Source organism: Gymnogyps californianus, chromosome 18, assembly GCF_018139145.2.
Source record: "Gymnogyps californianus isolate 813 chromosome 18, ASM1813914v2, whole genome shotgun sequence".
Lineage (NCBI taxonomy): Eukaryota > Metazoa > Chordata > Aves > Accipitriformes > Cathartidae > Gymnogyps > Gymnogyps californianus.
In genome coordinates this window covers 12,771,804-12,783,435 of record NC_059488.1, presented here as the reverse complement: position 1 = coordinate 12,783,435, position 11,632 = coordinate 12,771,804, and the positions used below count along the sequence as shown (strand labels likewise).

The 11,632-nt window shown below is 37.0% G+C and overlaps 1 protein-coding gene across 1 annotated transcript; it reads right to left on the bottom strand.

The window, feature by feature from the left end:
* Window positions 1-6,714: 6,714 nt before the first annotated feature.
* On the bottom strand, window positions 6,715-11,409 carry ZBTB34 (zinc finger and BTB domain containing 34). The gene is made up of 3 exons (XM_050907980.1): window positions 11,357-11,409; window positions 10,022-10,144; window positions 6,715-8,706 (listed from the first exon to the last, which is right to left on the bottom strand). The coding sequence occupies exons 2-3, from the start codon at window positions 10,060-10,062 to the stop codon at window positions 7,185-7,187; spliced, it is 1,563 nt and encodes a 520-aa protein (XP_050763937.1). The 5' UTR covers window positions 10,063-10,144; window positions 11,357-11,409; the 3' UTR covers window positions 6,715-7,184.
* Between the last annotated feature and the right edge of the window lie 223 nt (window positions 11,410-11,632).

Sequence of the window (11,632 nt, the reverse complement as noted above, 5' to 3'; positions counted from 1 at the left end):
TCTTTCTTAAACATGAGTCTGATTTATGGTACCACGGCAGTACAGATGGACACTTTTTCAGAGCTCTGTACTGTCTTCGTAAGCCTTCTGTTACACTCTATCACACAGAAGAAGATCTTCCCTGATACTATTTTACCCTTTTTTTCTGATGCCAGAACTTAAGAGGTTTGGCAGAAAGGGAGATCTCTTGTGCCCACCCAGCGTTATTAGCTCCTACACACACAGTTCTTGCGTCACTAGGAAGAAAGCTCAGTTTGCATGGTGGACATAGAATGACGAGCTTTCATAAAAGTACACGTTTTCTCTAATGCTGTTGACCAAACTCCACTACATTCAGGGACAGGTGACCAGGACCAGTAGTTTACCGCTACCCATAGTGGCATATTTGCATTTTGCTAGTGTTGCAATTTTGTGCTTTTCAAAAGAACACAATTTTGAAATGTACCAAAAAAAAAAACCAATTTAAAGGAAAGAATGTTTTATTTCATCAACAATTTAAGTTACTTTTCTAATTCACAGTACCACTCGTGCTACAGGGCACGCTAACCAGATGCTGTTACACACATTAGGCACGTATGTTGCTCTGAGGGTGCGAAGACATACGTCCCATTCTTACTGAAAACCACATTTCCAGAAGCAGCAGACATGAACCTCTTCTATGTGAAAAAAGTTCCTAGTTACTTTCCCTTCCCCCATCACTCCCAAAAAGTTTGGTGCCCTTAGGAACAGTATCTGTTCTAAAGGGTAAATTTATCTGGAACTCTGTAACTTAGATTGTGCTTGCATAGCATGGTAAACAAAATACAGCATGTTTGTTTTGCTTGACTAAAGCAAGTGAAAAGCAGCCAGCCATATCAAGGAGGAAACTTTACACTTGCCTTCAAACAGAAATAACTAAGAGATACTTGCATACTAAAAGCAATTTCCACAAGGTGCCCAGTGTTGTGTAACATCTGTGCCAGCATCCAGTGCACAGGCTATCTGCTGTAAACTAATCTATGACGTGTATAATGCAGTTGTTGAGGATCATGTCAGCTCATACTCTTCCCAACTCAAAATTCTGCACAGGAAGCAGCTAAAGCTGCTTGTATTACTGGTCTGTGGATAGAAACATACAAAGAAGGGAACACAACAAGTATTTTCTGAAGGAACTGGTGAGCAGCTTGGCTCTAAAAGTGAACTGCATCAAGTTCCATGGACACAACCTTGCTGCATCGTATTTCTAACCTCAATGGCTACTTGACAAGATGAAACAATTCTACTAACTCAAACAAAACAAAACAAAGGTGTGGAGGGGAATAGAAGTAGTATGCTATGTTCTGTCTCTCTGCTCTCCAGGTAAAAGCAACACGACATTTGTTCCTCTCCTACCAGTCATGTCTTGTTTACCCCATTCTGCATTACCTGAGTTTTCAGACCTTACAAGCAAGGGGATTTGAACAGATGTTTTGCTAAAAGTCATTCTGAATCTGCCCACAGGGTCTCAGGGGACCGACTGACCCACCGACCGACCCACCCCCCCAAACCCCAGAGCCAGGCAAGATAACGGTATCCTTCAGCTGCATTAGCATTATATAAACACACCCTTTGCTGCCATGTGAGTTTAAAACTCATTTGAATTTAATTCAGCTTTATTACAGAACAAGACTTTGCTGGCATACATCTCATATACAATGAAAAACTGGCAACGTTGGTAAATTTTAACCAAATTTAATAGTACCCACTGTGTTTTCATGAATATAAAGCAAAAATGCTTTCTGCAAAATTCCAGTTGTCCCAGAAAGGATAAGTCTTATCTCAGCAAATCAGTGATAGTATACAGCTTGGTCGAGGATATACGAACTCCTCCAAGAAGCTGCTTGTTACAAAGGCACTTAAAGAGTTGTCAACAGCCAGCTGCCATGAAACAAGCTAAGGCAGTGCTATCAGCTGAAAGTAACTAAGCAGTTGCTGGCTACTCGGGTTAAATTCAAGCTGGTGGGCTAGGAGGAGCTGTATTCTACACTTGCTGAGAACGGTATTAGCTCTACTGTTACATATGGCATAACATAAAATGCAAATGCTGCTGTGGAAACTAAACATTACCTCCCTACCCCACTGACTTGGTGTTAGACAGATTGCCACCACCCGGCCGGGTTTTTTGTTTTGCTTTGAGAGCTGGACAAGGTTTTGGAGCGCAAAACTCAAATGATCATCTGTTCAGAACTGCACAAGCAATGCTGGCAAAAAGGAGAAACTTCAAGAGTAGTTTGTCTCTTAAGATTTTTGACTCCTAGTTGGCACATGGGTATTAAACTGCAACTTTTTCTAACACTTCAGGAAAAGCATCTAAAATGCAAGTCCCTTAGTAATTAAATATCTAAATGTAGACACTGACACCATAGATTTGCTCTAGAAGCATTTTAATTTACAAACAGCAATTCTCATTGACTTTATACCATAAAAAAAGCAATTTACAAGCAAGAAACAAATTCATCAGAACAAAATAAAGCAGCACTGAAATATTCATGTCACAAATCTAAAACCAAAGTGAATACAAGAGTAAAATATCATTTGAATAAATATTTTAAAATTCATGCTATAAAATAATCCTTAATGGCAAGTTATTAATTGTTACAGCATCAGCTTAGCTAGCTTCATTTACTTCATATGGTGATGAAGTGTGGAGTTGTGAGGTTACCGGTTTATATTGCAAGATAATGACACCAAGTCAAGTCATTCAAACTGTTCAATTATTTATCATGAAAAACAACCATACAAATAAAAGTTATTTAAAAATACAAATTTTCAGTCAGAAACAAACACTGTTAAAATCGTGCAAGAGCTCTACCTCTAATCAGATATACAACCAGAGGCTTGCAATAGAAGTCCAAAGGCTGAATTCATAGCATATGTAAATGGGAGAGACAGCAGTTTATTGTATCTACCATAGCAGGAGTTACATAAACTAGAAGCAAACCTGCTCGGTTACTGATACTTAGCTTCACATCCCCTGAAGAAATACAGGAACACATGTCCCAGGCTTACTTGTTTGTTTAGCATTTTTTTTTTTAAATGTAAACTTGCGTAACTTAAGTTAATGCTGTCACAGGGATGTGCAAGTAGTATTGAATCTACAATATTAAATACAACTATTCTGGCACTTGTTAAAATATATGTAAAATGCACACAGATTATAAACTTTGAACATTTTGAATGACTTTACTAAACTTCCAATTCAATCACTGAGTATTATGAAATTTACAATTCATGAAATAAACAGATTCATATAAAGAATTTACATAATTCCCCAAATACTTTCAAATATAAAATTTAATAAATAACCCTGACCAGTCAAAAAGCACCATTCAAGGGTAAAATTCCCTTGGAAAATAGATTAGGTGTTGCATATTTGAGTCCCTTTCAATGGTTTCATGTGAAACCTGTTTAGAAAAATGACAATAAAAGAATCACAGTAAACTAATACAAAAATTCAAATAAGATATATATATATATATATTTAAAGGTAAAGCTCATTCAATCTTTTCCCAGCCCTTGATTTTATTCCTGCTGTTCTTCCCATAATTCAGCCTAACATATTAAGAGGCCTCATTGTTTTGTCTAAAAGTAAACCAAAGGCTTCAGCATAAAACATGAATTTATGCTTGGGAAGACTGCATTAAGAACTATCAATTTAGGCCTACAGTATATTCTGCTGAACAGTGAACTGACAGTATCCTTTATGCTATTGAAAGATTTCACACTAAAAAAGCAGAGCCAATCTTGAGGCCTTATTGACCAAACTGAACTTTTAATATACTGTAAGTATTTACAAAGCTATTTTCTAAATGTATTTACAAGTTTAAAAGAAATAATATGGAAGATTACTGATTAAGAAAACTAAAATAGCTGTTTAAAACCACAAACATTAGCAAAGGTATAAAATCCTTTATTTTCACAGTTTGTCATAATAGGTTAAACATCTAGAGGAAAGGACACTGTCACTGTTTTCACATTTTTCTATAATTAAAAAGGTAGATTAAGAAGAGACTCAATTATGAACCAGCCTATATAATTTCATGATTTATTTTGCTGTCAAATATTTCTTCACATATTTTATTGACTTCTGCATTTATTGTAAATGAAATGTGTAACAGCTCTGTGCTAACTTAAAACTGTACAGACACAAGACACTGTACAGTACTTCCATAATTTGCTTAAAATAACACAGCATACTCTGTTTTGGTGGACTTGTGAAATGAACTTCAACCAGATAATGCTTCATGTTTCATGACAATGCTAATCCTGGCATACCATTATGTGACAAGGCACAATTTAATTGCTGTTGCCAGGTTTGAAGTTCGTTTTCTACCAGAGTCACACACTTTGTAAGTGTAAATGTAATGCTCGATGATGTTTTATGCTCACCTACGTATGCATCCTTTGAAGCACTGCTGAACTTTACAGTACTGTGTTATGGCTTGATAATTATTAACACTGCTAGCAGTGGAAAGGGTAAATGGCATATCAACACGAACAGGAGCAAGTAGAACTTGCAAACTGCTGAATCATGATTTTGTAGAAAAAGCGATCATTTCCTGCCCCTTAACAGTCCCGTTACAATGTTTTGAACCTGAACCTGTACAATCAAAGTGATGTTGTTCTTTTGTTTTTGTCAGAGACAATTTTGGATAAGTCACTCTTTGGTAAACTCAAACCATTTTAATACATTTACAAATACAAAGAACTAGATTTAAATAATGTTAAGATCGTGACACAGAGAAATTCAAGAAATATAAAATTAGTACCCATATCCTGCTATCCTCAACTCATACTTCCATGGAAAAAGTCACACCAAAGGCACCACAGCACAGGTCCAAGATAAAGGGTTAAGAATAACTGTACATTTCTTGGATTTTGCATGTCTCAAACTTAATTTATCAAAACACAATTTTTTTTTTGCATTTAATTACTTAAAACAAACATTTAGGAAAAAAACAGTATCAGAAACACCAACATATTTTTAAGTGGGTAAACATATAGACTACCTTCCCTAGACACAGACATATACTTTCCCTTACTGGAAACAAAAGTTCTATTGTTGCTTCAAGGAGAGAAACATCTCCCCACCCTCTGCCTCTTTATTTAGGCAGTTTTAGGACAAAGAGGCAAATTATGTACTCAACTTAACTGAAACTGCTCCAATGGAGCAGGTGGGGTTTAATCTGTAAATCTGTATTTAGTGAAATTAATTCTTATTGCAGAGTGTCACAATATTAAGAACTAGTGTATTTAATAAAGCTACTGCACAAATATGCCCCAACTTCACAGGAGCCAAAAAAGCTATACAAGATAGCAAACCTACCTTTTTGCTTTCCTGTAATTTAGGAATGAGCTTTTATTTTCTAAATTTCAGGAGTTAAACAGCATGTTCACAGATGTATTTTCAACATTTGCTAAACAAACATAAGGCCCAATTATATAAAACCTGTATGTTAAAGAGGCATGTGATTAATTTAATTCTGTTCATCAGGTAGAATTTTACACAGTAGTGTTTGCCAGTTCATGCTTTTGAGGTCTCTTAAGCTATTGGGTTTTTTTGTTGTGGTTTGTTTGTTTGGGGTGGGTTTTTGTTTGTTTATTGTTGGTTTTTGGTTTTGGTGGTTTTTTTGTGGGTTTTTTTTTTTTGGGTTTTTTTTGTGTTTTTGGGTTTTTTTGGGTTTTTTTTTTGCTTTTGCTTAACTGTTACCATTATATTTCACATTTTATATATTATACTGACCTAAATGATGAAGTTAGCACCATATTAAAAAAACATTTGGTGAAACAAAAAGATTTAGAGTATTTTTAAAGTTGTTGGTAGTTCTTTTATGCAAAAACCAACCACTGAAAACGTAGGGAAGCCATAGCAACTCTGTAATACTCACACATGAAATAACAGACATATTGCTCGAAATTCCCATAGAGTATTTGTTTTTTTTTTATACAAAAAAAAGTACAAATTCCAAGTGCTGACATATCACTTGGAGCTTTAAGTAGGAAGTCAATGTGCACCTGAAAACAGCTCTCTGTGAAGAGACTTATTAAAACACTGCTTGGAAATACTGTAGTTTAAACTACGACATCTCTCTCAGGTTTTAACCAACCATGGAGAGTGATGAAGTTAAATTTAATTACCTGGTATGGTTCTACAGTACGAAATGAAGGTAGATTCTGAGGCCAGTAAAAACACATTTAAAACCACAATGCTACTTTTAGGTTTGCTAATTTTTTTTTTTAATATATATATATATAGATATATCTATCTCTATATATATAAAAAGGTCAGCACCACAGGTTGTCCAGCTTGCGTTCTAGACAACTAACAAAACCCCTCAACAATTTAACCATAATTTAATAGATTTATGGCATTTGGTTTACATATGTTATAAAGCAAAGCTATTAAAACAAGGTAATTCACTTTGCTCACTTTTGCACACAAAGTAATAGTTTAATAAAATGAAACCCAAACAACATTCTTTTAAAACCAAAACCATCCTCCCAAAGTCCGAAGTCCTAAATCCTAAGCAGAGAGGAGACCTAGCAGTTGAAAGAGTGGTACATGGTACAAACCTTGACATACTTTTACATTCACCTCAACCAGAATAGGAAAAGTGAAAGCATTTTATATATATAAAGCAAATTTATATATATAAACAGACTAACTACCAAAAACAGTTAGTAAATGCAAACAGATTTCATCGTGACACACGGAAGGAATCAAAGCTATAATATTCTCTCTCCCCACTGCTGTGTAACTCATTACCAGTAACAGGATTTAAGAAATAAAATAAGGGAGATTACAGCTTCTTGGTGCATCCAGCAGAGCTGCCAATCTTATTCTAATATCTTTCTCCACTGGAATTTGTGTCTTGCCAGATCAACCAGTAGGGACACTTTAGCAGACTCTTCCTACCCTTTCCCCAGCACACTGTCTTTTATATTTTGAGCATCTTCAAAAGTAAAAAAACCCCAAACAACCCAGCCTCCTTCAAAAACAAAGAATACTTATGTAGTCTTCTCCAGAAACCATTTCAAACTGATTTCCAGAAGGTCAGGAAAATTAAAAGGCTGTTATACTTGTACTGAAGATTACTAAAAGAATAAAAGATTTAAAAAATACATTAGTAATGTGCTTGTTTGTGTTGCACTTAGAATGTAATATTTTAATCAGATGTGTTAGACATTGCATGTATTTCCATACTAGAATCCATAGCTTCAGAAGCTGAAGCATCATTATCTACTTTCTGTTCCACAAACGCTTCTGTTCTGTCTGGAGACTCTACCCTGTTTCTTACTTCTGTTACCCCAGGGTGATTTTTTCGCAAATGCTGGTTTAGTGTACCCTGGAAAGGAAAACATTTTCCACAGATCTCACAGCGAAAGGGCTTGTCATCTGTGTGACCACGAATATGATACTCAAGTTGGTCCTTGCGGGTATATTTCTTCCCACAAAACTTGCACACGAAAGGAGTTATTCCCATGTGCAATCGCATGTGTCGATCAAGGCTCCCTTTCTGGTTGAAAGACTTTCCACAGTAAATACAAATTAGCCTCTCATTGTACGGATACCAATGACCTCTTGTATTTCTTTCCCGTGGACTATTTTCATATCCTGGGTTACTCACCATGGATTCACTGTCAGCCCCTTGCACCAAGCCCTGAACATCACTATGCAAGTGACCACTGGATACCCGTTTTTGGCGTGCACGACCCCCTCTGAAACAGCTCAGCATTGACCTTGAAGGACTCGTATTGCTCAGGCTTCCGAAGGTTTCAGACACACCTGTAGCCTGTGATGAGGCATGGGTAAACGAATAGACGTGTTGTAAGACAGACCCATAGGAACCAACATTTACTGCCACCACTTGCTCTCCATCCACCATTTCAGTATGATATCCATCATCACCAAGGGAAGAGCTATCAGAGCAGCTTGGCCTGTCAGACTTTTCCATTTTAACTTTCACCTCTGCAATCTGACTTTCCCTTACTATCAGGTCTCCTTGCTCATGATCACCTTCAATCTGAATCTCATATTCAGAGATGCTCCCACTGCTTCCTCGATCTGAATGCCCTTCTTCTTGCAGACGACTACGTAGAGTTTTGCCTGGAGTAGTTTCCATCCTAAGATCGCTGCCTGCTGTTGACTGTCGCACCTGAGAGCAATAGGGGGGAGATATCTCAATAGGATTGGCAAAGTAGCTGCTGTCTTTAACTCCATTGCGATTTTCCGAATTTTCTTCAGCACCGACAGTGACAGAGTCAACATCACCAACACTGATCTTTGAATGAATACTCTCCAGTATCTGTGTGCATTTATCAATGACGCACTGCATCTGTAGAAAGCTAGCTGCAGTCAGAAAACTAACAACATCCTTCAGCTGTAAGGACATCCTTCCAGTGTAACAAAAAGAAAGCAACTGTTCAAAAACATTGGGATTTTTAATAACTGATATTGATAAGCCACTCATGGTGCTTAATGCTGAATGGTCACGGAAATACGGAGAACTGGCAGCTAAGACAGCTTTATGGGCTCGAAATGGCTGACCCTGAATATGCACAATTATGTCACATAGCTTTCCTTGCAAGCGGAGTTCGTTTAACTGGCTCAGAACAGTGTTGCTGTACTCGGGCACATCAAACTGAATGAAACTGCTGCTGTCCATTTCTACTGATGTAAAGAGTAATCTGAAAGAAAAATGAGAAGATTTACAACTGAGAATGAATAGAGTTTTCCATTTCAAAAATAAATGCTTGCACATGTTGAAGTTAAATCACCACATTGATCTGTTTAAGGTGTGTTACAGCAAAACAGTTGGTATAAATACTTGATATAATACAAAAAGTAGAGTCTTAATCTACCCATTTCTTGCATTTCTATAATTTGAATTATTCTTCTGCAACATTCACAATTCAATTGCTCATAACGCATCACAGGCTCCCTGGGACAGTCTATGTCCTAAAAGGAACTTCACAATTTCACCGCCTGGTAAGAACTGCAGAACAATATCCCCACCCTCCCAAAAGAATATTAATTTTATAGTCAATAGGCAAGTTAAAAACTTCAGAACCTTTAGTAGGTCCTCAAGCCAGATACTACATCGATACTTGCAGGGAACCGCATTGTTAAATTGCCCAAGAATGATTTTTGGAAGGTAGTTCATGAAGTTTGAAAAACCTGCTAAAGAAAAGCCCCAGGCGCACGCACACGCGCGCGTGTGTGTGTGTGCATACACACACACACAAATATTAAAAAAAAACCATTCCTTTGGTCTAGATATGTCCAATTTATTTCAGAGGAGATGAATATACTACACCAGTGACATTTCTGTTTAAACATTTACCTCCTTAGAAAATAATCTCGATAATTATTTTAAAAAAGTAAAAATCAACCTTTCAATATTCACATCACAAAACAAGGAAATCCTAGTGAAAGGAAACATTTAATTGTGGACTCGATTCCAAACTGTTTAGCCAGTGTGTCAGAGGTTCCCAGATAATAAGGAATTTGGGTCAAGATGCGAGGCAGCATTTGACGGAAAAGTGTTTGAGCCGCCCATGGACTTTCAATTTTTTTTAATTTCCTTTTGTGATTTTAATTTTTTTTTTTTTAAATAAACCATGATGTGGACTTTGAAGCTCATCTGACACAGCAGTGATTTCCCAACTAGAATGATTTGACATTTAAATTCTAACCTAACTCAAAAGCCATGGGTACTCAAACTTGCCTGATACACTGGGAAAGAATGTTCCAAGAGGCTTTAGAGCAATGTATACATTTCAAAACAAGATTTAAAGGAAAGCACTTCACCAATTTTTCATAGAGTATTACCATAAAAAGCACACACACACTTGTCCCCTTAAGAGTCTCTATCTGTAGCAGACATCACCTTACATTTCCAAGACTGGGCCCCTAATCAAGTGCCCAAGGATCTTCAGACTTTTATTGCTATTCTTGTTCTTATTAATGCAGAAGTCTAAACACATAATATTGCCACCATACCTGCTTTTCCAATTGAACAAACAGATCTCAACATCATCCATTGACTTCTGATGCAGGAAGCATGTCCAATGTATCACAACATACTAGTGGATTTTTTTTTCTATTTATGTCTTATGTTACATGCTGTAATGGGACATATGAACAATTTAAATCAAATTATGAAAATTCAGGCACTCTAAAAACAAAATCAACAGGTAGGAATATGACAAAAAGCCTACAAGGAAGAACTGGAGCTATATCAGCTGACTGTCACTTAAAACTAACATTCATAATCTTCGCAAATGGAACTTTTTTTCAGCAGAGGAACAAGACAGCCAGCTTCCTGACTTGACTAACATTAATTCTGATTTAGAAAACTGTCAAAAACTCTCACAGAGCATTCAAAATCAGGTTATCAGAGTTGCTAAACATGTTCTGTAAGTTACCAGTGTGTCATAGATTAAAATGGGTAAACCAGACTTCATTTGAGTTTTTACGGTTGTTACGTAAAAGCAGGGGAAAAGACATTTTATATGCTCTTATATCTGATAAGGGAAATAAGGACTAAAAAGTGATTAACAGAAGTGATACGATCACAGCCATCTATAGAAAGGTAGCGTTGGCAGGACAGTTCTTTTATTCAGCGAACAAAGCTACAAAATGATTCAGAGCTTGTGAGCTGACGCAAGTCAGACACAGGTCAGAAATCAAACATTATGACAAACAAACAAAACCCAGTCTAACAGTGGTGTAGTTAAATGGCAAGATTAACCTCATTATTCTGAGCATCTCTGCATTTTGTGCAGAGAACCACTGTTCAAGTCCCTAGGAGATGCATCCACTCCATTGGGAAGACAGAAGTCTCAGCAGTTAGGATACATGTTTGTCAACTTCCCTCTCATTTGACAGGGCAGCAGGCTTCCTTACAAACCCAACATAGGTCACTACCTTTAATTTGTGGGGCTTATGAGCTCTGCACAGATGCAACATCAGGACATTCCTGACTAAGCTTCTCTGTGCTAAGTGGAAGAAGAGCATTTGTTGACCTGAAGTGACATGAATTGACAAGTGACCTAGGTTGAGGACTGTGTACTTGGTCAAGCCTCACTCAAATCCCATCAGAAATTACTCCTTTTTTTGTGTCTAGAATGTACAGAAAGTTTGTCATATATAGAAAGTGGCCTTCCTCCTTGCCCCATACTTCCCTAAGAGCTCTTACTCAGCGAAATGGAGAACAACTTAGTCCTAGACAAAACATTAAAATACAAACTGTCACCACTAGCACTAGTCCAGACAGAAGGAATGAATTAAGGATAGGTGCCTGAGTAGAAAGAAGATGGACATTTCATGCCTTACCATGGAGAAAAAAGATTATGTTCTTTTGATCATGGCATCTTAGCATCTCTAGATGAATTCACACTGCCTAGGACATGGCCACACACTGAAAATGGACTGTGAACACATACCAGAGAAAGCATGAGAACCAGGAAGAGAGGGACACCAAGAGGAAAGCGATCCTCAGCAATCCTTGCACATCACAACTCTGTCAGAACATCTAATTATCTCCATAGGCATATAGATCTATAAGCAATTCTACATCCTGGTTCTCAGAGTTGTTTCATCTTTCTTTTG